Source organism: Pelodiscus sinensis, chromosome 29 (assembly GCF_052426305.1).
Source record: "Pelodiscus sinensis isolate ZL-2025 chromosome 29, ASM5242630v1, whole genome shotgun sequence".
Taxonomy (NCBI): domain Eukaryota; kingdom Metazoa; phylum Chordata; order Testudines; family Trionychidae; genus Pelodiscus; species Pelodiscus sinensis.
In genome coordinates, this window is record NC_143080.1 from 2,451,921 (window position 1) to 2,476,385 (window position 24,465).

General features: G+C 61.3%; 3 protein-coding genes across 5 annotated transcripts; 2 read left to right on the forward strand and 1 right to left on the reverse strand.

The window, feature by feature from the left end:
* The first annotated feature begins 484 nt into the window (after window positions 1-484).
* SCRN2 (secernin 2) lies at window positions 485-6,405 on the forward strand. Of its 2 annotated transcripts, none has more exons than XM_075911533.2 (9): window positions 485-637; window positions 2,184-2,358; window positions 2,488-2,669; window positions 2,903-3,102; window positions 3,537-3,752; window positions 3,994-4,159; window positions 4,572-4,752; window positions 5,015-5,184; window positions 5,722-6,405. In XM_075911533.2, the coding sequence occupies exons 2-8, from the start codon at window positions 2,185-2,187 to the stop codon at window positions 5,171-5,173; spliced, it is 1,278 nt and encodes a 425-aa protein (XP_075767648.2). In that variant the 5' UTR covers window positions 485-637; window position 2,184; the 3' UTR covers window positions 5,174-5,184; window positions 5,722-6,405. The 2 variants fall into 2 exon arrangements, with proteins under 2 accessions (XP_075767648.2, XP_075767649.2); XM_075911534.2 differs by having other exon boundaries at window positions 5,834-6,405.
* On the reverse strand, window positions 6,379-15,357 carry LRRC46 (leucine rich repeat containing 46). Its single transcript, XM_075911536.2, has 8 exons — window positions 15,225-15,357; window positions 14,746-14,848; window positions 14,047-14,155; window positions 10,689-10,735; window positions 10,132-10,241; window positions 8,609-8,678; window positions 7,208-7,374; window positions 6,379-6,877 (listed from the first exon to the last, which is right to left on the reverse strand). Exons 1-8 carry the CDS (start codon window positions 15,232-15,234, stop codon window positions 6,486-6,488), a joined length of 1,008 nt encoding a protein of 335 aa, XP_075767651.2. The 5' UTR covers window positions 15,235-15,357; the 3' UTR covers window positions 6,379-6,485.
* A 57-nt stretch (window positions 15,358-15,414) lies between these two features.
* Window positions 15,415-23,278, forward strand: MRPL10 (mitochondrial ribosomal protein L10). 2 transcript variants are annotated; one of them, XM_075911537.2, is made up of 5 exons: window positions 15,415-15,559; window positions 16,110-16,276; window positions 18,059-18,223; window positions 20,099-20,243; window positions 21,968-23,278. In XM_075911537.2, the coding sequence occupies exons 1-5, from the start codon at window positions 15,517-15,519 to the stop codon at window positions 22,237-22,239; spliced, it is 792 nt and encodes a 263-aa protein (XP_075767652.2). In that variant the 5' UTR covers window positions 15,415-15,516; the 3' UTR covers window positions 22,240-23,278. The 2 variants fall into 2 exon arrangements, with proteins under 2 accessions (XP_075767652.2, XP_075767653.2); XM_075911538.2 differs by having other exon boundaries at window positions 15,442-15,559; window positions 16,142-16,276.
* Window positions 23,279-24,465: the final 1,187 nt, after the last annotated feature.

The window sequence follows — 24,465 nt, forward strand, 5'->3', positions numbered from 1 at the left end:
ATCACAGCATGCACAGGTTGCTTCCCATCCCCCCACCAAAATCTGAAAGGGGGCCCCTGAAAGAGAGAGCGGGTCTCTCGGGCAGGTGCAACCGCCCTGGCCTGGCAAAGGCAAAAGGGCGAAAGCTGGTTGGAAAATGGATTTTAGCTGAGAGCGCCCAGCCAGCCCTTCCATAGGGTGTGCTAGGGGACCCCATTCACTTGGGGGGGGGGAGAGGGGTGTTTGCTAGGGGACCCCCTTAATTCCAGGGGGGTTCGCTAGGGGACCCCATTTATTCCATGGGGGGCTGCTAGGGGACCCCGCTCTTAGGGGGTGTTTGCTCATTCCCTAGGGACATGCTCGCTAGGGGAATCCCAGCCAGGCCGACCCGAGCGCGGGGCTGCGGCTGACCCGGGCCAGGCACGGGTGCCAGGGCGCCCCCTAGCGGTGGGCCCAGCTGCAGCAGGACGGGCTCTGGGCGGGTCTCGCCGAGCGATTGCTGGGTTCGAGTCCCGCCCGGGGAGGCCGGGACACGGCGCTGGGCCCCGCCCCGCCCTTGCTGTAGCAGCCTCCAGCCGCGGGGCGCCGCCGCTGCCTGCTCGGAGCCGCGGAAGGGCCTGGGGGGGCACGGAGCCCGGAGCGGAGGGAGGCTGGACAGGTGCGGAGACCCGCTCCCCGGCCCGTGCAAAACAGGCGGGGGGGAGTGAGAGAGACCCCCTGGGTCGGGCAAAACGGGCGGGGGGGAGTGAGAGAGACCCCCTGGGTCGGGCAAAACGGGCGGGGGGGGGGGGGGAGTGAGAGAGACCCCCTGGGTCGTGCAAAACGGGCGGGGGGGGGAGTGAGAGAGACCCCCTGGGTCGGGCAAAACGGGCGGGGGGGGGAGTGAGAGAGACCCCCTGGGTCGTGCAAAACGGGCGGGGGGGGAGTGAGAGAGACCCCTGGGTCGGGCAAAACGGGCGGGGGGGGGAGTGAGAGAGACCCCCTGGGTCGTGCAAAACGGGCGGGGGGGGGGAGTGAGAGAGACCCCCTGGGTCGGGCAAAACGGGCGGGGGGGGGAGTGAGAGAGACCCCCTGGGTCGTGCAAAACGGGCGGGGGGGGAGTGAGAGACCCCCCCCCCAGGTCGGGCAAAACAGGCGGGGGGGAGTGAGAGACCCCCCCCCGGGCCGTGCAATGCAGCCTGTAGGAGAGATTCGCCTTTTGCGGGCTTGTGGGGGTGTTTTGCGGGAGACCCCCCCAGCAGAGCAAGGAGCCCGTGTGTAGGGACCAGCTGCTCAGGCTGGGGAGGCCAGTGGGAGGGAGAGGAGGAGGCCTGGGACTGCGACTGTAAAGGGTGTGAAAGGAACAGGGGGTCAAGTGGAGGTGTGGGGAGGAGGGGGCCAGAGAAGAAGGGCTGCAGATGGGGCGTGCTGCGGCCCGGGGTGCAGTGTCTGTGGATTGCCCCCCCCCGTGCACCGGTCTCTGTGATCGGCCCCGCCCCCCGTGCACCGGTCTCTGTGATAGGCCCCCCCCCGTGCACCGGTCTCTGTGATCGGCCCCGCCCCCCGTGCACCGGTCTCTGTGATAGGCCCCCCCCCGTGCACCGGTCTCTGTGATCGGCCCCCCCCCCGTGCACCGGTCTCTGTGATACACCCCGCCCCGCCGTGCACCGGTCTCTGTGGGTCGGGCCCCCCTCCCGTGCACCTCTGCCCCCCAGGCCTCCCCCTCTGCACCGGCAACTCAACCGGAAATGGCTTTAATCCCAGGACAAATAGTTTAGGGGACCCAGGTTGGCCTGGGCTAAGCCTGGCCACCTCTCCCCACCGGCCCCCAAGGCCTGGGGCTTTCCAGGCCTCTGCGCTGGGTCTGACCCCATGATCCAGGGGCCCAAAGCCGGGGAGCGGTGCTGGCCCAGCAGCGATAGGGGGCTGGAGCTGCGAGTGGGCCCCTGTGGGTCACGGGGTAGAGGGCTGCAGAATGGGGAGAGTCCCCTCTCCTGCTGTCCCCGGGGGCTGACCCATGCTCGCCCTGCCCCAGAGCACCCCTGGCATGCCCGGCCTCGGGAGGGGGTGTGGTACCAGCGGGCCGAGGGGGAACTGATTGCAGGAGGCGGGGGGGGGGGGTGCCCGGGGCTCTGCCGGGAGGGGGGCTGATGACTCCTCCCCCCCGGGAGACCTGGCTGCGACGGTCGCAGGTGACCCCCCGCTCTCTTCCGCTGGCTGGCTAGCATGGCCGAGCGGGTCCGCCCCGCGCCCTCCTCCTGCGACTGCTTCGTCGCGCTCCCTCCAGCCACCGCCGCCCAGGCCGTGATCTTCGGCAAAAACTCCGACCGGCCGAGAGAGGAGGTGCAGGAGGTCGTCTGTCTCCCCGCCGCCGCCTACGCCAGGGGGGCAAAGCTCAAGGTGAGCGGGCCGTGTGCCAGGGAGGGCGACCTCGGGACCCAGGTCTGGGGAGGCGAGCGGGGGGCCTGAGCCCTGGCTGGGAGAGGGAGCCCCCTTTTGCTGACGGTCTCTTCTCCCGCCGCCTCCTAGTGCACGTACATAGAGATCGAGCAGGCGGCGAGGACCCACGCCGTGATCCTGAGCCGCCCGGCCTGGCTGTGGGGCGCCGAGATGGGAGCCAACGAGCACGGCGTCTGCATTGGGAACGAAGGGGTGTGGACCAAGGAGCCCCTCGGGGAGGGGGAGGCCCTGCTGGGGATGGACTTGGTCAGGTGAGAGGAGCCGGCCTGTATCCCCGTCGGCGGGGGGTGGTGAGTCCAGGCCCCTCTGCTGGGCTGTGATCTGAGACCGGGAGCCGCCCGGCTCAGCCCTGCGGCTTGCACTGCTTTGCCGCCCCCCGGCCGTTCTCTGCCTGTGCGGGGGCAGCCTGGCCGGGATGCGTGCCTGGCCGAGGCAGAGCGCCCCTCCGTGGTTCCCCCGCCCAGCGCTGCTCTGTGTGCCGCAGGCTGGGTTTGGAGAGAGGCTGCTCGGCCCACGAGGCCCTGCAGGCCATCACGGCTTTGCTGGAGCGCTACGGCCAGGGCGGCAGCTGCAAGGAGGAGCCAACCCCTTTTGTGTATCACAACACCTTCCTGCTGGCGGACCGGCGGGAAGCCTGGGTGCTGGAGACGGCCGGCCGGTACTGGGCAGCGCAGAGGGTCCGAGGTGAGCGGGCTGAATGCAGAAGGGGGGGACTCCAGTCCCGCTTTGCCCCAGCAGGAGGCGCCGTGGGGGAGCGGTTAGTCCAGTCTCAGCAGGGATGTGTCTGCGCTGAGGCGGATGAAAGCCGAGTCCTGCTGGGGGAAGATCGGGGACATGGGCAGCCCAGATAAAGGTGGAGCCTCTCGCTGACCCCTTCCCAACTTTCTTCCCGCCTGCTGCCTCTGGTGGCCTGTGTGATGAGTTTGGCAGGTCTCTGCCCAGTTCGCACCACGGCCCCGCCCCCTGTCCGCGATGCCCAGCGTGAACAGGCCCCGGCAATTTGACTCTTGTTCTCGCGCCCGGAGAGGGGTCTCCCTGGGGCAGGCGCTTGCCCAGCCGGAGTGCGCTGTCCCGTCTCGAGGGGCGCCCGCCCGGGCTCTTCCTGTTTCGTGTTGCAGAGGGGACCCGCAATCTCTCCAACCAGCTGAGCATCGGCACGGAGATTACTGCGGAGCACGTGGGGCTGAGGCCCCATGCCCAGAGCCAGGGCTGGTGGGATGGCGACGGGGAGTTTGACTTCGCCAAGGTCTTCTCTCTGGCCCACCAGCCCGTGCGCATGGAGGCAGCCAAGGCCCGGTACCGCGCTGGCAAGGAGCTGCTGCAGCAGCATGCAGGTGGGTGTGAGGGCCGGGGCTGGTACCTGTGTCGCCCTGGGACCATCCCCGCGAAGGGTCGGAGCTGCTGGGCCCCTGGCCAATGAGAAGGGAGCAGGTGGGAGAACCTAGTGCTCCCTCTGGGTCGTTGACCAATGGCATGGTCTCGTCCCATTGGCCACCCGGAGCCCTAATCTGCGATTGGTCGAGGGGAAGCGTGAACCCGCCCCCCCCATTGGTTTTCCGTCTCTTGGCTTGCCAGGCCGCATCACGGCGGAGACCATCATGGGCATCCTGCGGGACAAGGCCAGCGGGATCTGCGTGGACTCGGAGGGCTTCCGCACCACGGGCAGCATGGTGTCCGTCCTGCCGCAGGACCCCGCCCGACCCTGCGTGCACTTCTTCACAGCCACGCCCGACCCCTCCAGGTCAGCAGCTGCACGGCCGCCGGGCGTAGGGAGCCGGGAGAAGACGGGGTGGGAAGGTTCAGCAGACCTATGGGGTCCGAGGTTCCTCAGCCAGCAGCAAGGATCCCCCCGTGCATGGAAGTCGCTGGGCGCTCAGGGATCGAGTCCCAGATGGGGAAGCTGACAGCGTCCCCACCGAGTCCCCTCCGCCGTCCTGATGGCCTCTGGCCCCCCTGCTGGCCCCCAGAGCTTGGCTCGCACAGGCGGTGCCCCCATCCCGTGGGCGTGAGCTGCTCGGGGAAACCCCCGGCAACTTCTGACCGAAAGCCACGGGCCTGCGCGAAGCTTTGCCTTGGCCCAGCCCCGTGAGGACGGTGTCGGGAGTCCCGGCGACTGCCCTGATCGTCTCGGCCCCCGTTCCCCTCCCCGGCAGGTCCGTCTTCAAGCCCTTCGTCTTCGTGGCCAGTGTGACCCCGGTCCCGCAGGTGATGTCTCCGGGCTTCGGCGACGAGGACCCCGTCCAGAAGGTCCCTCGCTTCCAGCGCAGGGTTGATCGGAGGCACCAGCTCTACCGGGCGCACCAGGCCGCACTGCAGCTCCTGGAGACTGACCAGGTAACAGAGTGTCCTGGGGCTCTGCTTCCCTCTCAGATGCCGAGCGAGGCTATGGACAGCCTCGCCTGGCCCCAAGTCCCCACTGCACCGGCCCTGGGCTGCCCAGCTGCCTGCGGTGCAGCGGGCGGGTTGGCGCTGGGCTGTCTGAGATCGGCGGGGGAGGGAGTGAAGGGAGCCAGATCCTGGACTCCCTGCTCCACACCGTCCCCATGAGCGGCAGCTTGGGCTGAACCTGTCTCTTCTCCGCGGACCCACTCCACAGGAGCAGGGCCAGACGCTCCAGCAGACCATGCGGGAGCTGGAGAGGCAGGGCCTGGAGGCCATGAAGGACGTGCTGGCCGGCAGGATCCCCCTGAACCCGGAGGAACTGGCCGATCTCTTCTTGGACTGTGTGGAAACTGAAATCAAATGCTACAAATAATCCCCAGGCAGGTGGGTTTGCGGGTGGGTCCGGGAAGAAAGATGCCGCAGAGTTCATGCATTGGGGGCTGCACCCCTCTGCTGTTAGGGGCACCCCCCGATTTTGCCCGGTGCACCCGGACTGCGGGTTCGTTTGGGGGTAGTGTTTGCTCTGGTCTCGTCTCCCTGCAACGCTGGCTGCTCCCTGTGCTCAGTCACACCCCTGTCCAAGGCAGGACTGGAGCAAAGGCTCCTGGGAACCAGTGGCATTGCCCCGTGGCCCAGTATCTCACCGTGGTCTAATACCTGTGCGTAAGGGGAGTGGCTTGTGCCACAGCTCTCTGTGGGGTTGGGGGGATTGCAGGGGGTCTCCTCTTGGGAACCCGAAAGCGCCTTCATGCTCGACACAGAAATGTGGCCCACAGAGACCCCTGGGCCCACGGTGCAGCGTCACGGGCTGCGCGTAGCCGGGCGGAGCGTTGCATTGTGGGGCGTGTGGTCGGCTGGGGCTGCGCCGTCACACCGAGGACAGCGTGGCTGAGCCATGGCCCTCCCCTTGGTTTGTTTCAGAGCCCTGCCCGCCCTCCCCCGGCTGGGTGGGGTCTGTTCGCTTCTGCCCCCCTCACTTCCTTCCAGCCGGGGCACTTCCAAGGAACAGAACGTTCGTTCCTCCTGTGCCCAGGCCGATTCCTAAGCTCCCAGCGGCTCCCTCTGGCTGCACTGACGGGACTGGAACAGCGGGGGACCAGAGCGAGGTCGCGCCGCCAGGATCGCTGCGCCGGCAGGGCGCCTTCTCCGGACCCTCCGCCTGGCATTTCTCAGCCGGCAGCTGGGAATCGTCCTGCCACGCCTTGCACTAGCTGTCACTCCCAGTAAGAATCCGGAGGCTTTAGCAGTTTGAACAGGCCGGCGGTTCTAGGCCCGGCTATGGGGCTGGGAGGGGGAGAGCCGTAGCTAGTGAGAGGGAGCTGAATTTGGTGGCTGGGTTACCAGTGCCCACCTGGCTCCTTCCTAAGAGGAAACACGGCCTAGTGGTTAGAGCACGGGACATCTGGGTTCTCTTCCCAACTCGGCCTCACCGAGGGACCTCGTTTGGGTCACCTGTCCCTTCTGTAGCAGGGGGAGGAGCCCCACCGGCCCGCCCTGCGTGGAACCGTGATGTGGGGTGGCGCTAGCCCCGCCCCACCAGGGCAGCAGGACGGAAGGTCCCAGGCAGATGGGCCAAGGTGGAATAAAGAGGTTTTACATTTGTCACACACTCCACTGTGCTCTCTCCGCGGGGCCGGCCCGGTCGGTCCCACGTGCCTTTGCAGCGGGGCCTGGCCAGGCTGCCGTCATTTCTTTGCTCTTCTGGCTGCAGGTTTAGCACCAGCGGGCGCCTCCCCTTTCAGGGCCTTGAGGGGGGCGCCGCGCCCACCCGCGCGTGAGGTGCCAGGCCGCGGGGAGCCTCCGGCCTTCGGCAGAGAAAGCAGCCGAGATCCGGACTTGGGTTTGGGGTGCGGCTCACGCAGCCTAGGGGCTGGCGATCTCCCTCCTGCGGCTCCTTCCTCCACTGGGCGAGGGGCCTGGTGGCCCTCCCAGCTTCCTGGGCGCACACGGCCTGGCGGCTGCATCAGTCTCTGTCGCTCTGTGAGCTCCTCCAGCCGGGCCTGGTGTTCGCTCAGCGCCTCCTGCCGCCTCCTCTGGGAGCGACCAGCCAGCTCCCGGTGGAGATCCACAAGGAACTCTGTGCGGGGGGGGGAGTGGGAAGAGTTAGCACCACCAGCAGGAGTTAACCGGCTCCTGTGGGTTTCCTCACAGCACCCCCCTGGCAGGAGCATGGGGGGGGGGGTCAAGCCCTCCGCCAGGCTCCTGGGCACTGCTGCAGGGCGGAGGGGTCTCCCCGTCTTTGGAAGGGGCGACCTGTCTGATCACCCGTCTCACCAGCACCAATAGTCACGCCTGTAGCCCAGGCCTGTGCAATCGAGGGGCAGGTGACTTTGTCTGGGTTCACCCCCGTGTACCAAGAGCAGAATCCCATGTGGTCTGAAGTGGCTGCCAGCAGCTGCTTGGTCACCTTTGTCTGCGCAGAAAGGCCCCGTCAGCTCAGGGAAATCCGCTTCTTCCTCACTGGCGCTGTCCTCAGACGCGGGCTCCTCCTCTGTCGGCTCAGGGTCTCTCTGGCCGGGGAGGAGTTGGGCGTCCAGCTTCAGGAGACGGGGCAAGGCCCTGAGCACCAGCTCTCTGGAAAGACCAAACCCCAGTGTCACCGAGGACCCCGGAGCGCTCTGACCACCGCTCGCCGGCTCACACGAAGCGAGGCTGCAATGCAGCTGCCTCTGGGGTGGAACAAGGCAGTGAGCCTTGTTGGAGGTTAGGTCCATAAAAGGCTATTAGCCAGGGGATAGAAACGGTGTCCCTGGCCTCTGTTTGTCAGAGGCTGGAGAGGGATGGCAGGAGACAAATCGCTTGATCATTGTCTTCGGTCCACCCTCTCTGGGGCACCTGGTGCTGGCCACTGCCGGTAGACAGGCTACTGGGCTAGATGGACCTTTGGTCTGACCCAGTCCGGCCGTTCTTATGTTCTTATGAGCTGGGACAACTCCACACAACAGGCCTGGGCAGGAAGTGACGATGCCACAAATTGTAGCTGGGGAGGCAGAAGGGAATTACTCCTGGTGGCATGAGGGGGAGGATGCCCACTTACCATCCTGGGACCCTGCAAACTGCCATGGGTCTGGAATGGTCAGGAGAGGGTCAGAGGGGGAGAGAGCCCCCTGGCCACCACCAAGGGGCCCTGGGTCAGAACGGACATGGGCAGCAACGTGCCACCTCCCCAGCCCTGACCACGGGAGAGCCGCTGTAGGGCAGACCTCAGTAGCCACCCCGGGGGGCACGGAACCCGTTACAGCGCTCCTCCTGCTGGAAGGCTGAGCAGCAGATGAGCGCAGCTGGCCCGAGCCAAAGGGGACAGGGTTCAGTCCGACCTGCGTCACCAGGGGCTGTAAATACACGCGCCGGGCAGGGGGAGCCCAGGGCATCGAGGCGATTTGCATTTTTGCTCATGGAAGGAAGGAGCCACTCAGTCCCCGGGCTTGCTTGTTACCTGCCGTGGCCCTGGTCTCAGTCCAGGGGGAGCCCTTTGGGGGCCCAGTCCTGCCCTCAATTCCGGGCAGTGTGGCCCCGGTGCTCCAAGGCTCGTAGGCTCCGGCCCTTCTCTGCCGGGAGGCTAAAGAGCTTTGTGGATCTGGGCCTCGTTAAACATCCCCCTGGTGACGCTGACGTGTGTCCTGGCGGGTCTCCCATTTAAGGCACAGAACTCGCTCGACCCTGCTTAGCAACCCCCAGCCTACTCTGGAGGCACTCAGGTAAGGGGAGGAGGAGGAGGAGGTCCTTAGGTATTTAGTTACCTCCCGGGAGCTGGGCTTTCACTCTCGGCCCTGAGACTCACAGGAGGGGGGATTTCGGGTCGTCTCACCTGTAGCCGTTTTGGCTGGTGCATCCATTTCCGGATAAGTTCAGGATGAGGAGGCTCCCGGGCAGCTCTTCTGTACAGAAAGAAAGGGGGGGGGAGTGAATCTTCTGCTGGCTGTTCTGGTAGGGTGCAGGCCTCCTCGCCCCCCCCCCCCCCCCCGCTTGGGCACCGCCAGTCCTCGCACTTTGCAAGCACTAAACAGTCTCTCTCTCACACACACACACACACACACACACACACACAGCTGAGGAGACTGAGGCACGAGAGTCTCCCCAAATCAAATCACACCGCAACTCTGTGATAGAACTCAGGCGTTCGGATTCGCTGGTACTGTATTGTTAACAAGCAAGGTTCCCTTGCTGATTTCTCCCTGCCAAAAACTAGAGGCTGATCGGCACAGGCCTTTCGTGCCTGTTCCTGGAGGCCTGCTCTGGGTGGAAGGGACAGATTGTAAGGCAGCTTTTTGCCCAGAAAGTGCTTCATTGCACACTCTGCCCTGGGAGCACCCAGATGGATTTGGTGTGAATCTGTGTTGGGTTGGTTTGGAAAGCAGCACGCATGGGAAGTGGCTACTGTGCTTAAAAGGCAGATACGGTATCGCCCGTGGGCATCGCTTCCCGGCTTCCTGCCCAAAGGAAACGGAAAATAAACTCGAAATTCTGATGCATCAAAAGGTGTTTATGCCCGTTGAAGGCCACGGGACACAGTACACACACTTGGGCACTCTGCTGAATCGGCGCTTTAAGGAGGACACCGAATGCAAAAGAGGCCCTGGAGTGTCTTGGGAAAACATGGACTATTGGGCTGCAGCTTAAAAACCTGGCCCAGGTAAACGACACAGGACTGTTCGAATGTGGAGGAGGAGCTGGAGTCACATCATCTCTTCACTCGAGCACACGGCTCCTGCTTTTTAAAGCTGCTGCTCTTTGGACAGGAGACACGCACGAGCGAGCCCCTCTGCCGAACTGCCACGTGCTTTTCCCGCACCGGTGCATATCTCCGCTCGTATTCTTGCCGTGTGTGACACACAGAAGAGAGTTAACCTAAGGCAACACAGGAACGGCTGTGGCTACCTCCACAGAGGAGGAAAACATTGGTCAAACAGAAAAGAGACTCAAGGGGGAAGGCCAGAGGAGTGTGGCTGAGAGGTTAAAGTGGGGCACTTGAGATCAGAACTTGTGAAAGCCAAGACTAGTGGTTAGAGCAGTAGTAATCAGGACTCCTGGGTCCTATGCCCAGGTCTGCCATGGACTACCTGTGTGACCTTGAGAAAGCGGCTTAACCTTTCAATGCCGTGTAAATGGGGATATGACCATCTTTGTGCACAGGGTGGGCGTCTATGTTTGTTCCGGCTTTGCCATCCTTGGCTGGACGTGGCTAGGGATGTGCACAGTTACCAACCACGGTAGCTGTCCACCACGGGTCTGCCCTCGCAGCATGTTAAGAGCAATTAAGAATAAGCAGGAACAGCCAGATGCATGTATCTGAGTCTGTCCAAAAGAGACTGCCACCTGCACCTCTCCTACCAGAGTCCAGGGTCTCGATCCGGTTCTGCGACAGGTCCAGGAACTGCAGTTGCTTTAGGTCCCGGAGGTTTTCCACTGCATGGATGCGGTTCCCAGCCAGCGAGAGGAACCTGGGGGGGCGCCGGAGAAGGTGGGAGAAGCGGCATCAGTGCATGCGGGGGACTTGTGCAACAGGGAACGTAGCCGACCAAAACTGCAGTGTGAGCTTATGCTGATCTCAAAAGTCAGTGGAAAACCCGCTGTTGCCTTCGGGGGGAGTGAAAGGAAGCCAAAGGACTCGTCCAGCTGCGGCTCTGTGCCGGAAAACTTAAAACCGACGGGCAAAGTCTTGTGTGCCAGAGAACCGTGGCCACATTCTTGGGTTAAGCTTCCATGAAAGTGCTGATGTCGCTATGGACACCCAATCCTCCCTCCCACCCCAGGAAAATCCTGTGTTATCGTCTGGTCGCCACGTCCCCGCTGGGGAAAGTCCCCCCCCCACCAGAGCCGCTGTGCAACAGCTGCTGTGTACACACGCTCTGAACACAGTTCATCATGTCCCAGAGAGCCCCACCTACCGGAGGCTGGGAAGGCAGCTGAGATTCTCAATGGTCTCAATTTGGTTCTGCAAAACAAAATGATTTTTCTCCTCAGTGAAACCTATAGATGGCACGTCACATGATCACAGCATTAACTGGCCCTCCCGGCTCCTCCCTCCCCCTCGGACAGTCAACGGCATGTCACATGATCACAGCATTAACTGGCCCTCCCGGCTCCTCCCTCCCCCTCGGACAGTCAACTGGCCAAGTCGTATTTTACAGAGGAGGGAAACTGAGGCAACGAGAGACTTGTCCCAGGGCGCAAGGCCAATAAGGGGCAAGGCTGAGAGTACGAGGCTGAGAATGCAGAACTCCCCGAGTTCCGGTCCTGTGCTGACTCTTCTGCCGCATGATTCCTCCAGGGAAACTGCCCCCCCATGAATCTCAGAGGTCTAAGGAGCAGTGGTGGGGAGAGAGGTGGCATTCGAGGGAAAGAATAACTTGCCAAAAAGCAGACTCTGGGAGCAGGCTTTCCAGGCCTGACACGTACCTGTGAGGCAGCCAGGTGTTACCCAGGAACCTATCCATAGGGATCACTCAGACCCTGCTCCGGCAACCTTTACACACACGTGCGGCGTTACCCAGGGAGGGAGCTGAGTGTAATAAAGACACGTCAGAGTTTCATGTGCGTATCTGCAGGGTCGGTCTAAGGGTCTGCCTGTGCCTTTAAATTGATATGGATGCACAGTTGCAGGCCAGCAGCTGAGTCCTTGCAGTGCTTGGGTACAGACACTGCCTGTGCAGACGGGAGGGGTTCACCCCCTGGTGTAAGTACTCCAACTCCAGGAGAGAGCTACGGCGACAAAAGAATTCTTCCCTTAACCTAGCACCGGCTATCCCAGGGATTAGATCAGCACAGCTCCAGCTCCTGAGGGTGAACTTTTCACGCCCTGGAAAGACGAGGCTACGCCAATGGAAGTTTCCAGTGCAGACCGACCTCAGGACGCCAGTCCTATAATCAGACCTGTTCAAATGGGCCCCAAAGTCAATGGGCTTTGCAGTGGGGCTGCATGCAGAGACCCCATTGCGGGAGTGGGGCCTATACATGCACATGATCTTAGCCAGACCTGCCAGATGGCTGGAACCAAAGCAGAACTCTATTTATTAATCCGAAGGGGGCTTTTTTAAAGGTCAGTGTAAAAACCAGATTTTTAAAAAAGCTGAAATGTTCTTATCATCAGTGTCACTTAGGGTATGTCTAGACTACAGGCTTGTGTCGACAGATACTGTCGACAAACCTTCTGTTGACAAAGAGCATCTAGACGACATCCAGTTCTGTCGACAAAGCAAGCCGCTTTGTCAACATGACAGTGTGGACGCAAAGGACAGTGTAGATGCAATAACGCCTTCTGGTGACAGAACTCTGTCGATAAAAGGCGTTATTCCTCATAGAATGAGGTTTACAGCCATCGACAAAACTGCTGAGTTCTGTCGACATTATGTCGACAGAACTCAGCGGCAGTGTAGACGCAAGTGCCCTTTTGTCGACAAAACCCTGTAGTCTAGACACACCCTTAGATGGTTCAGTTTCTGGTTCTTCTGCAGCTCAGATCATCAAAATTAAAAGAATTAAAGATCAGTTTTGCTTTTCCTTGGGTTTAGGCCATTTGTATATTTGTTGTGGTCACGTGTCTTTCAGAGTGGAAGGTCCCTCATCGTTACTTTTGTGTCTTTCTGGAGATAGTCACTGTCTGGCTCCCACGCCCTGGGACAAGGCTGTGATGGTTAGGTGGCTGTCGCTATGTGGCTAAATTCCTGTAATATTATCACTCTCATTTCACTTTGTATTAAGAACTTGTCCTTTTAGATATATCTTTAAATGTTCTTATAGAATCTCTGTAACATTTCTCCTAGAATTTTGTATTAAGAGACACTTTCCTTTTTATATATATATATAGATCTCGTAAGAAAAAATGGCTTTTGAGCTCTCCCCTTTCCTTGATGGTCCTGTTGAAATGAATGAGCTGTGAATGGAGAATGAAAGGGGAGCACTTCCAGCAGCAGTTGTAAGGGTGGAGAAGGTCTGGGAGCCAGATCCAAGACAATACCTGTAAAGTGAGCTCATTAAGAAGACTGGACATACAGACGCCTTGGGAGTCAAGCAGCAAGTGCCCTTGGAAGAACTCTCTTTGAAGCAGCATTAAGAAAGGCGAGGTGATGACTAATTGGCTGCATGAGAGGGATAAATAGGCATCTTGCAGAGGGACCCCGGGTTTTCATCTTGTCAACATGGGGGGGGGGAGGAGAGAGAGAGAGAGAGAGAGAGAGAGTGTGTGTGTGTGTGTGTGTGTGTGTGTGTGTGTGTGTGTGTGTGTGTGTGTGTGTGTGTGTCATATGCATGGATTGATCTATGTATGTTCAATAAATGTGGCGTGTTGCCTTATCCCCCTGAAAAAGATCCCGGGTGCTTCTTTTAAGCACAACAGCTAAAGGGAAATGTGTAAATCCAAACACAAAATCGTGGCCAGGTGTCATTCTATGTCATACACTTTTCTAACATAAAATCTGGGCCCAACACCCTTGCCATTGTCTCTGTTTCTCACCCTTGGGGTGTCCCTCCCCAACACCGCATTCTTGAGAAACTGCTTGCCAGAGGAGAGTCTGACCTTATTTCAAAGCCAAACTATGTTCTTGCTTATAATGGACCTAGCACTGAATCCTTGAATGGCTCAGTGTGGGGAGGGGGTGCACAAGTCAGGTTAGGGGGTAACGAGGGGCTCTGGGCAGGGGAGAATGTATGGGGGGGGGGAGCGGAGAGAGCCAAAGCTGCTTGCTCTTCTCCTTCCTGTCCGTCAGGGAGCAAGAGCCAAGTGCAAAACTCCTTTGCTCCCTGTGCTCTCCAGCCAGCGTAAGGAATGCAGCAAACTGTGCACTTTCCCCTTGCTCCCAGATGAAGGGGAACAGCCAGCAATGTCCCCATAAGAAATGGGAGGGGGGCTTCAGCCCCCCTGCCCTCACTAAAGGGCTGCCTGGGGGGTTGGGAGGCTCAGGGCTGGAGAGCCTTTTCACCTGCCTGGTGATTCTCTTTTCTGTATGGTTTTATGAGACGCAACCCCATTCCAGGCACCTTCCATTTTCCTGGCACAACCAAACCCCTACATTGCTTTAAGTTATGGTAAGAGGAAGCTGCATCCCAAATGTGGTGGTCCTAGCTTTTACCATTTAGGAGGAGTTCTTGAAGACACAGACAAATAAACAGACAGAAAAACTTTCTCAACTATGTAGTAGATTTACTGGGGTATGCGAAGCGTTTGGCTGCTGTGAAAAACCACATCTGATCTCCAGAGGGTGCTGTCTCCCAGCCTCAGAGACAGATCAGGTCTGCTAAGTGTTTTACCTGTTGTAGGTAGAGACTGCGGACTTCTCTCAGACCCTGCAGGTTGCTGATAGCACGAATGTTCTCCCTGTCCAAACGGACGGTCAGCAGAGAGGTTAACGCCTTGGATCTATGGAGAAAGGCATTCAGAACAAATGTATGTAGCCAAGTCACTGGAATACAAGAGCAAAGGCAATCCTTCCGAGAGCCCCTTCAGAAAGAAGGATCCGGGACGGCTGGGAGAGCAATTTTCAGACTTTAATAAAGTGACAACCTTACGTTCACTGATCTGCTGGGTGAAGGCAGGAGTAAAGCAACCGGGTGCATTGTGGGTGTCTCTGCAGCAGCTCTGAGGAGGCCAGCGGGAGTTAGTCTAGCTCTGTGGAAGTTCCCCATCCCAAGACCCAAGGCCTGCTGCTTTGGGTGGGGAGAGCTGAGGGTCAGCTCACCTTAGTGTTAGTGACCTGCCAGTACCGTATGTCTCAAGTCACTACCTCCATGCCTCAGTGTCTCCCTCTGTAAGATGAGGATGATAATACTAACGTCCTTTGACAAATCCTTTGCTGTCTACTGATAAGCGTTTGGTAAGAGCTAGGGATTATCATTACATCTCCCCTGCCGTCTGATAGGATCCAGGGGGCCTCCCACCCACCCCTCCTTTCAAGGGACTCCCCCTCTTTGCTCCCTGGCGTCCCATTTCAGCAGCCGTCAGACACTCACATGCTCTCCGTGGTCTCTTTTCCGGCAGGGCAGGGCAGGTTCCTCAGGGCAATGAGAGAATCGGTGATGCTCCCCCCTCCCCTGGGGGGGCTCTGCTGAAGGCCTGGGAGCAAACACAGGGATCCAGAGTCACTTGGCGCCCCTAATCCTGCTCAGCAGGGTCAAGGGAATGTAGCTTTGGATTGCATTGGAAGCAGGGCCTGGCTGAACACAGTGAAAAGCTCTGGCCCTGCAAAACCCGCCCCCCACCTGCACCCCTGCATGCACCTCCCCCCACCACCATCTGCACCCCTGCATGCACCTCCCCCCACCACCATCTGCACCCCTGCATGCACCTCCCCCCACCACCATCTGCACCCCTGCATGCACCTCTCCCACCCCTGCATGCACCTCCCCCCACCCCATCTACACCCCTGCATCCCCCATCTCCACCCCTGCAACCCCCCCCAGGGCTGCGGTGCCCCGCTCGGGTCGCTCACCCCTGGGCATGGCCCCCGGGGGTTCTCCCGCCGGCGGGGGGGGACGCGGCAGGGCCCAGGCGGTGCAGGGGGTCGGGGGGAGGCGGGGCTGGGCCCGGAGACAGGAGCCCCCGGGGGGGGGGGGGGGGAGGCGGGCCGGCGGCGGAGGCACAAGCCCAGCGCGTGCCCGTTGCTAGGAGACCGGCGCTTCCGGGCTCTGCGGCGCGGGCGCCCCCTGGCGGCCCGGAGGCCCCTGGCAGCCGCCCCGCCCCGCCCCCTTCCCACAACCCCCCGCGGCGGCCTCCCGGCGGAGATGGCGGCTGCGGCGCTGAGCGGGCGGGGGCCCTGCAGGGCGGGTAAGAAACCCCCCCCCCGCCCCCCTCCTCCCGCCCCCCCGCCCCGCCCCCATCCCCCCCCCCCCAGCCCCGCCCCCACCTCTGACCCCCCCAGCATCGCTTCCTGCCCCCGCCCCGCCCCCACCTCTGACCCCCCCCAGCATCGCTTCCTGCCCCCGCCCCGCCCCCACCTCTGACCCCCCCAGCATCGCCCCCTGCCCCCCGCCTCTCCCCCCCCCACTCCGCCCCCCTGCCCCCCCAATCCCCCCCCCAGCCCCGCCCCCACCCCCCCTTCCCCCTCAGCCCCCCCCCCCTCAGCCCCCCCATCGCCCCCAGGCGTCTGACCCCCCCCGTTCTCACTGCTGGGGGGGGCAGTAGCCTCTGCGCCGTTACAGCCACTTGCGGCGACCCCCCCCCCCCCCCCCGGGTCTGAGCGTTGCCTCCGGGGCTGGCGAGTCGCTCAGACCCCCCCGTGCCTAGAGCGGCAGGGCCCGGGCCCTGGGGGGTCCTGTCGCCCCTCGCCAGCCCGGCTGGACGCGCCTTTCACCGCTGTCGTTCTGTCCGGCCCCAGGCTGGCTGCCCACCCTGCAGTTTGTCCGCCAGGCCAAGTCGGTCACCCGGCACTGGAAGGCGATGCACTTCGAGCGGCAGAAGCTGATGGCGGTAACGGAGTACGTGGCCCCCAAACCGGCCATCCCCGTGGTGTGCTCCACGCCCCGCGTCCACGCAAAGAAGGAGGTACGCGCTGAGCGCGGGGCTGGGAGCCGTGCGGAGACCTTGGGGGTGTCTGCGTGGCCTCTGGGAGGAGCCACCCTGCCCAGGTCGAGGTTCCTGTTAATTGGGTTCACCCCAACGTGCTAGAAATAGCTTTGATGTTGCGCCACGGGCTCTCGAGCCCACGCCGTCCTAGACTTGCGACTCCAAGTTCCAGCCTACGGAGCTGGTTTTCATGCCCTCGTGCAACCTGCTGGAGGGCCACGTGTGGCCCATCGGGGTTCTGCGTGCGGCCCACGAGACGTTTCGTTTTCCACTCCCATGCACAGGGCTTCCGCAGGTTTCCGTCTGGGTTGGTTTTTTCCTAGCGCTGTTACTCAAGTGCCATGCGTGTAAAGCCAGGGCACGTGAAGGGAGGTGCATGTTGATTGCACCTAGCACTGAGTGAGAGCGCCAAGCGCTACCTTGCAGCCAAGCTCAGGGCTGCTACGGGTTGGTCAGCACCGCCTGCAAATTCTAGGGGTGCCAGTGCAGGGAGCAAATACCCTAACCCGGGAGACCATCTTGGTTATCACAATCCTGCATCCCAGTGCGATGAAGGCGGCCACTTGGGCGGCTCACTCACTAGCCGAGGTTGCCCATTGCTGACCTAGCCTGAGCCCTGCTAACTCGAGTGTTTAAACCTGGGCTGGGCATTGGATGCAGTGTAAATCCACCCTTACAGGCTCAGATTATTCACTGGGCATTGGTTGCCCTAGCAAACCCTCTGTTTATAGCTGAAATCCCTCTTCCTGCCCTTGCTGCCCTTGGGTCTAGACGTCCCTTTCGTTGCCCTGTTGTTTTTCTTTTTTCCTCTCAGCTTCTTGAGCGATAAAGGCTTGAATCCCGTCTCCCACGTTTCTCATCTTTTCGACCTGCCTTTGGCTTTAAGTTCTGATCAGCCCTTCTGTTTGCGTGCCTGCTTCATCACTGATGCTGGGCATCCCAGCCACGCCTGTATGAGCTGGGGATGTTTGGCTTCTCTCACATCAGGCCTTATGCCCCTGCTAGGCTTGCCAGATGCTTTCACCCAAAGTCCCGAACGTGACAGGGAAAAAAAAAACTTGGTCGGGGGGGGGGGGGGGGGGTGGAGGGAGAGACCAAACTTGTTGACCAAAAAACCCAGGAGACAAAAGTTGTTGAGCAAAAAAAAAAAAAAAACCAAACAACGGTAAAACGCAGACATGGCAGGGGAACAATGTCCCCACCGGCTTTCCGTCCAAGAAAAGCAGAAAATACCAGACATTTAAAATGTCCGGTATTTTCTGTTTCTTTTTTACCGGACAAGGGCCAGAAATAACGGACTGTCAGGGTGAAAACCGGCCACCTGGCAACCCTTGCCCCTGCTGTCCCTCCAGAGCCAGCCTCTTCAACTTTTGCCTTGTGCTCTTTCCCCTCTTGGCTCTGCCTTGGTGACGGACCCAGTCCAGCTCCTGGCTAAGCTACTGGCCTGGGGATGTCAGTTAGTGCTGGATCAGACCCTTAGTGCACATGGGCTGCTGGCTAAAACGGGACACAGGGTTCTCACCCTGGCCCTGCCACTTACGCTGTGTGTGACCATGGGGCGCTGAATCTCTGTGAGCTCAGTTCTCCCATCTGTACATGGGGGATGGGGCCTGCCTCTGGGAAAGCCTTGGATGAAGGGTGTTCTGTGACGGTCGGGTTCTGCTTAACTGCTCTCTGTGCGGGCTTCAGTGTGGCCGCTGGGGCCCCCCAGCTCTATGCTTGGCCAATGGCATGTAATAAATACGGCTCTCCCGCTCCCAGGAGAACGGCTATGCAAAGCTGTTACACCGCCAGGTGGCAGAGGCGTTCCAGGACAGCAAAATGATCGCTGTGTGCCAGCACTGCTTCACGCCCAGCGACGAAATGCTGATGATGCAACATCGCCTCCGAAAACACAACATCCACGTCAAGTTCTTCCCTAACGAGGTACGGCCGGAGCGGCCAGCAGCTGAACCCGGCACCCGCCGGCCACTCCTATTGGAGTGAGGTTTTGTTCTGAAAGGGGTGCAGTGAAGCCAGGGCGAGAGTGTGTCTCTAGACAGCCCGTGGAAGGGGGGACGGGGTGAGGGTTATTGTGCGCCCTTGGCTGTGATAGCTGGACTTGCTCTTTATTAACCTACACCTCGTCACAGGAGGCTGGAGTAAGTGCTGTCTGCCTCAAAGCGCCAGCTGGCCTTTGTCACAGAGTGGCACAGCCCCCCCCGTCGGCAGTCAGACGGGACTCTGAGCCGGCAAGTAGAACAGACGGTTTATTGGGTCACAGGGACACAGCGAAGCACAGACTTCTTGTTACAGGAACCAGGAGCCGTCAGTACAATCCACCTTGGGGATGGGGGGCCCAGAGCCAGTACTCTGGGCCCCTGCCTGGCCCCCCCCAAGCCAGCTAGACTCCCTTCTCCCTAAGTCAGCCGAAAAACTCACTCACCAGCCAGCAGCTGGTCCCAGGCCTCCAGGCAGCCCTGTCCCCTCCTATGTCCTGCTTCCCAGGTCCAAGGTGTTATCTGACTATTACTGGTTGCATCTTCCCCCTCCGGTCAGGTGACAGGTTGACCTGGGCCATTCCGTAGGTCGGTCTCTGTCTGTCTGTCTGTCTGCAGAGCAGCACAGGACAATAGGAATCCCACACAGCATCACAAAGCAAACAGCGAACACAGTCCCCACGACGTCCCAGCCTAGGATTGTGGGGTTTAGCTTGTAAGGCAGCGGTGGGCAGTCCACGTCCCGGGGATGCTTGTGGCCCGTCAGGGTTCTGTGTGGCCCACCAGATGTTTTGTTCCCAGTGCCCACGCGAAGGTCGCCAGATTCTGCTGGTTTCCGTCCGCGTAGGTTTTTTCCTACCAGTGTTACGAAAGTGACGCGCGCTTTAGAGCCAGGGCGCGGGAAGTGAGGTGCGGGCCGACCGCACCCAACGCTGCCGGAGAGCCGGGCGCTCCCTCTGCAGCCAATCCCAGCGCTGCCACGGGTATGTCGGCACCGCCCCTGCACTCTAGGGACGCCAGGGCAGGGAGCAAAACTGCCCTTGCCCGGGAGACTGGCTTGGTGACGGCCACCCTGAGATGCGGGAGGCCGCTAGCCTCACTTGCCCGGCCCTGTTCTAAGGCCAACGGAGGATTGGCCACCCAGATGAACCTGGCCTTCTCCTGGCGATCAGCAGGCTCTGGTGCCCCGCTGTAGGGGCATGTTGCACAGCCAGGGCCCTTTCACCAGAATGCACTGTCCACAGCTCCACGTCTAGCTTGGCGTGCGGGAGATTTCGCAGGGAGCGAGGCGATCCGGGGTAGCTGGTCCGGGAGGCAGCGGTTTTCCAATGCCGTGCGCTGCATGCGAATAAAACGTAATCCCTGTCGGAAAAAGACTCTGTGGAGGGAAACCAGCGGACTCTGGCAACCCTGCAGGTGGGCACCAGTAGCAAAGCGTCTCGTGGGCCACACACAGAACCCCGACGGGCAGGGCGCAGGTGCCCGCCGCTGTTAGTTGTACAGGGGAACTGTTAGACTCAGGCAACATCAGAAAAACACCTGGCTATTGGGGACCCGATGGTGCTGGCTACTTGGGTTAATTGAGTCCAACTGCAAGATGGTTTTGGGCTGAGAATTCGGGGAGGGGTGTCTGGAAGCTGCCGGTCTCAGGCCTTGGGGAAGGCCCGGGTCTGTTCTCAGCGGGGCAGCCCGTGCTCTATCATAAAAAGGCGGGCGCCATCCGAAAGGCACCGCAGGGGGCAGCCGTTCGTTAGCGCCACGTGCAAATTAAGTGTCATCTCTTTCCTGCTTACTTTGCGTGCTCTTTGCCTCCCTCTTTCAGATCGTGAGACCCTACCTTTCCACGTCCAAATACAAGAACCTTCTCCCTCTCTTCGTGGCCAGGAACCTCATGATCATGAGCCCGGAAATCAAGGTGAAGGAGATGTTGCGAATGCTGAAGCGCGTACCACAGATCAGCCTCCTAGGTAAGGAACCTCCCTCAAGGGATCGGCCGGCTGGGAGAGCGTCCGATGTTGCTCCGTGTATTACACGGGTGTCTAAAGAGGCTCCCTGAGGTCAGGGCCCTGTGGCGCACGGGGCAGAGCAGCCGCAGAGGGAGAGGCAGCCCCTGCCCCAGAGAGCTTATGGTCGAAGTAGGAAAGAGACCGGGTGGGTGGGGAAAACACTTTGCTCGGAGTGATGTGGGCTGGGAATAGAACCCTGGGTCCCGCGTGCCATGTCAGCGGCCCGCAAGGCCTCTGGGTGCATCTCAAGGGGAAACTTTCTGCCTCTAGGGCAGGAGCAGGCACGATCCAGTGTGCCAAGCCTTTTGATCTGGCCCAAGCTGCTCAAAACAGCTGGCACTGGGGGAGAGAGAGAGGGTGCCCAATGGGAGCTGTGGTGATTGGCCTGGGGGCGAGGGCAGGGTGCAACGTCTTCTTCCCACCCCCGCCCGGGTCACACGGTGCAGAGCGGCACGTGGAGGGAGCCTCCAGGCGTCTTGGGCTGTGGCAGGCAGGGTTCTCGGGTTCTCTGTTGGGCTGCTGGCTGGCAGCCACCTGCAATAAGCGCCCCCCGGACAGAGCCTGCCTCTGGCGCCCCACCCCCTCTCTCTCCCCAACTCCCTGCCCTAGATCACCCCCCTCCTGCCCTAGGTCACTACCCAAACCTCTGCACACACACCCTGCCCCAGATCACTGCACCCCCCTCTAAACTCCTCCCCCGGGCCAGAATCCTCTCCTGCACCCTGATCCCCTGCCCTAGGTCACAACCCCGTCCTCCACCCGAACTCCCTGTCAGACCCACATCCTCCCCTGCACCACATTCCCCTCCCCTGAGCTTCCTTCTGCACCCAACCCCACACCCCCTCCATAGAAAAGTGCGGCCCGTCACCACTTAGCAAAATCTTGGCGTGCCCCCCCCCCATACAAAATTATCCCCCCCCTCCCCCCCGGAGGGGATTGGCCCTTCCGCTCACGCATCAGGCATGTCTGGCACAGCTGCTTTGCCCTCGGACCCCAGAATGTGCCCGGGCTGGGGAGGGGGGGGGTCTGTGTTCACTCGATCCAGCACCAGCTGGCGCAGCTCCCCGGTGGCGGAGGGCTGAAGGCCGGGGGGGTCTCCTGGGCCGATGCCTGCCCAAAGTGGCATCTGCAGAAGAGAACAGTGGGGAGCCAGGCTCCCAGGCAGGGTCACGCCGCAGGGGCAGGGCTCTGCTCACGGCCCAAGAGGCCGGCGCTCTGCGGGCCAGTCCAGGACAGGAGCTCGTCCCCCGCCAGGGCGTGGACCGGGCTGAGCGCAGGTGCTCGCGGCACAGTCGCAGTAGTGCCCTTCGCCCCTCCCCTCGCTCCTGGCGGGCCGAGTTAGACCAGGATCGTGCTCCCCGGGAAGTGGCCCCTTCACGTCAGGGCCGCATTGCGTCGACGGGGACGCTTGTCCTGCTGCTGCCTGCAGGGCTGGGAGCCTGGGGTCTCGTCCTGTCTCTGCTACCGATTTGCTGCCTGGCCTCAATCAAATCACGTAACCTTTCTCCGCCGCCCTCTGCGAAGAAGGGAACAGTCTCCGGGGCAGCAGCCGTGCCCAGCGTTGAGCTCCCAGGACCAAGCACCTCCCGAGCGCGCCGGCGGAAGAGACAGGGACCCGAGCTCTTTGTCGCGGCGTCGCCTGGGTCTTGCACTCAGCGGGGTCTGCTCCTCTCCTGTCTTGCCAGGTGCCTGCATTGACGACACCATCCTAAGCAGCCAGGGGGTTGTCAGTTACTCCAAGCTGCCCTCCCTGGAAGTCACCCAGGGGCAAGTGGTGGGCACGCTCTCGCTCACCACCTCCCAGACGTGTGCACTCCTGCAGCACGGCGCTGGGCACCTCTCGGCGTTGCTGGACCAGTACGTCAAACAGCAAAGCGGCGGCACCGGGGAGCCGGACGGGCAGGCAGGGGAAGGCCAGGCTGAGCCGGGGCCTGCGGCGGGTGCGGCCGGCCTTTGATGCCAGCTTCCTGGCCCCGTTTATTAACCACGCGCTGCACATCGAGACTGACGGCAGGAAGCGTGTGCAGGGCCAGGTTTCATCAGAGGTGGGTGGGGATTCGTGGGAGGGGCCAGTTGCCTGTCTGAACCAACAAACAGGATCCTAGAGGACCAACCCCTCAGTCTGCTACTAACGCAATGTGCTTGTGTTGGGGGGCGGAGTCTGCTGTGTTGGGGGCGGAGTCTGCAAGGCGGTCCAGTCTGCCTCTCTGAGTTCGTCCTTTCTCCGCTCTCTGTAACGCCCCCTCTGGGTTGGAAATGCCACCGATGGACCATCCGGAGTCTTGCTCGGCATTGTGGGATATGCAGGAGTGGAGTGGGTGGTGGCTGAAGTATTTGCCTGCTTTCCAGCCCCCCTCCGATCCCGCTGGGCCCATCGCTGGGCGGAGGGAGGCCAGAAAGCACATGGGGAAATTCAGCCTCCCTCTTTCAATGAGGGGAACTCCGAGGCAGCCTCCTCGGGGCAGGCACCAGTGGTGTCACGCCCCACGGCAAGGCTCCGCCGCGGTTTCGGAAGCGAGGCTGCTGGCCCGACAGGCTGAGCGGACAGAGCAAGCGGGGGGATCTGCCCTCACAGCGGCGGAGAAGTGTGTTTCCCAGAGTGGGCAGGTGTACCCGTCTTCGCGGCGCTTAGGCTGCCCTGTAAATACGGCAGGTGTCTGCTAGCCACTCCCGTGGTTGGCCCTCAGGTGGCTCGCCCGAGTGGCGGTGACCACGCTGCTATTTTTAGGGGTAAGTTTGGGCAAAGCTAGTGCGTGTGTGCCTGCCCCAGCAGGGTATTCCATCTCCCCGCCGCTGTGCCGATGCCCCCGTCCTGGCCCGAGCACGAGGGTATCCCTGGAACCGGCCCTTTGGGGGGATGTTTTCTAGGAAGAAATGTTTGCTGATGGAAAATGGCTTGGAGTGGGGGGCGGGAATTCTTGGGAGCGGGGGGCACCTGTTCTTGTGAAGCTGTGAAAGATTTTGGAGTCTTCGATTAAACCCTGAAAATATTTGGACACATTTTGTTCTCGTTGGAAACATTTTACAGAGGAGAAAAAACCAAACCCGGTTCTTCCAGGTGGGCCCAGCGCTGGAGAGTCTCTCTCCTGGGGAACAGCTTCCAGTGCTGAATCGCAAACGGGGCGGGGGGGGGTCTTGCTGTCTGGTGGCAGCTTCCACCTGTGCTCCCCGGGGGTCCTCAGGCTGCTGTCTGCCCGCACGGACGTGCTCCAGCCCAGTGCTTTCCTCAGAGCAGTGGCAGGCCCCCGGCCCGACCAGGAGCTCAGCTCCCTGTCCCCACGCGCCTCTGATTTTCTACTGAGTCTGAAACCTGACCCACCGCTTGCCTTAGCAGAAAGGGAAGCTGGCGAAAGCACGTAGGCAAGTGGCGGGCAATCCCGTCTCCTTTGCAGAGCCCTGCAAATCTGCCGATAGCTGCCTTGTCTCCGAGGATATCCCCACCTGCGGACCTGCCCGCGGATAGCCGCTTTGTATCCGAGGGTATCCCCACCTGTGGACCTGCCCGCGGACAGCCGCTTTGTATCCGAGAGTATCCCCACCTGCGGACCTGCCCGCGGACAGCCGCTTTGTATCCGAGGGTATCCCCACCTGTGGACCTGCCCGCGGATAGCCGCTTTGTATCCGAGGGTATCCCCACCTGTGGACCTGCCCGCGGATAGCCGCTTTGTATCCGAGGATATCCCCACCCGTGGACCTGCCCGCGGACAGCCGCTTTGTATCCGAGAGTATCCCCACCTGCGGACCTGCCCGCGGACAGCCGCTTTGTATCCGAGAGTATCCCCACCTGCGGACCTGCCCGCGGACAGCCGCTTTGTATCCGAGAGTATCCCCACCTGCGGACCTGCCCGCGGACAGCCGCTTTGTATCCGAGAGTATCCCCACCCGTGGACCTGCCCGCGGACAGCCGCTTTGTATCCGAGGATATCCCCACCTGTGGACCTGCCCGCGGACAGCCGCTTTGTATCCGAGGATATCCCCACCCGTGGACCTGCCCGCGGACAGCCGCTTTGTATCCGAGGATATCCCCACCTGTGGACCTGCCCGCGGATAGCCGCTTTGTATCCGAGAGTATCCCCACCTGCGGACCTGCCCGCGGATAGCCGCTTTGTATCCGAGGGTATCCCCACCTGCGGACCTGCCCGCGGATAGCCGCTTTGTATCCGAGGGTATCCCCACCCATGGA

Excerpts from the sequence above, each read along its gene's own strand:
- SCRN2 (XM_075911533.2), top strand. The coding sequence starts at position 2,185 with ATGGCCGAGCGGGTCCGCCCCGCGCCCTCCTCCTGCGACTGCTTCGTC. Across the intron at positions 2,670-2,902 it reads CTGGGGATGGACTTGGTCAG|GCTGGGTTTGGAGAGAGGCT; the intron begins GTGAGAGGAGCC and ends TGTGTGCCGCAG. Across the intron at positions 4,753-5,014 it reads AGCTCCTGGAGACTGACCAG|GAGCAGGGCCAGACGCTCCA; the intron begins GTAACAGAGTGT and ends CCCACTCCACAG.
- LRRC46 (XM_075911536.2), bottom strand. Across the intron at positions 10,736-14,046 it reads GCAGTCTCTACCTACAACAG|AACCAAATTGAGACCATTGA; the intron begins GTAAAACACTTA and ends TTTGTTTTGCAG. Across the intron at positions 8,679-10,131 it reads GATCGAGACCCTGGACTCTG|AAGAGCTGCCCGGGAGCCTC; the intron begins GTAGGAGAGGTG and ends CTTTCTGTACAG.
- MRPL10 (XM_075911537.2), top strand. The coding sequence starts at position 15,517 with ATGGCGGCTGCGGCGCTGAGCGGGCGGGGGCCCTGCAGGGCGG. Across the intron at positions 18,224-20,098 it reads TCAAGTTCTTCCCTAACGAG|ATCGTGAGACCCTACCTTTC; the intron begins GTACGGCCGGAG and ends TCCCTCTTTCAG. Across the intron at positions 20,244-21,967 it reads ACCACAGATCAGCCTCCTAG|GTGCCTGCATTGACGACACC; the intron begins GTAAGGAACCTC and ends CTGTCTTGCCAG.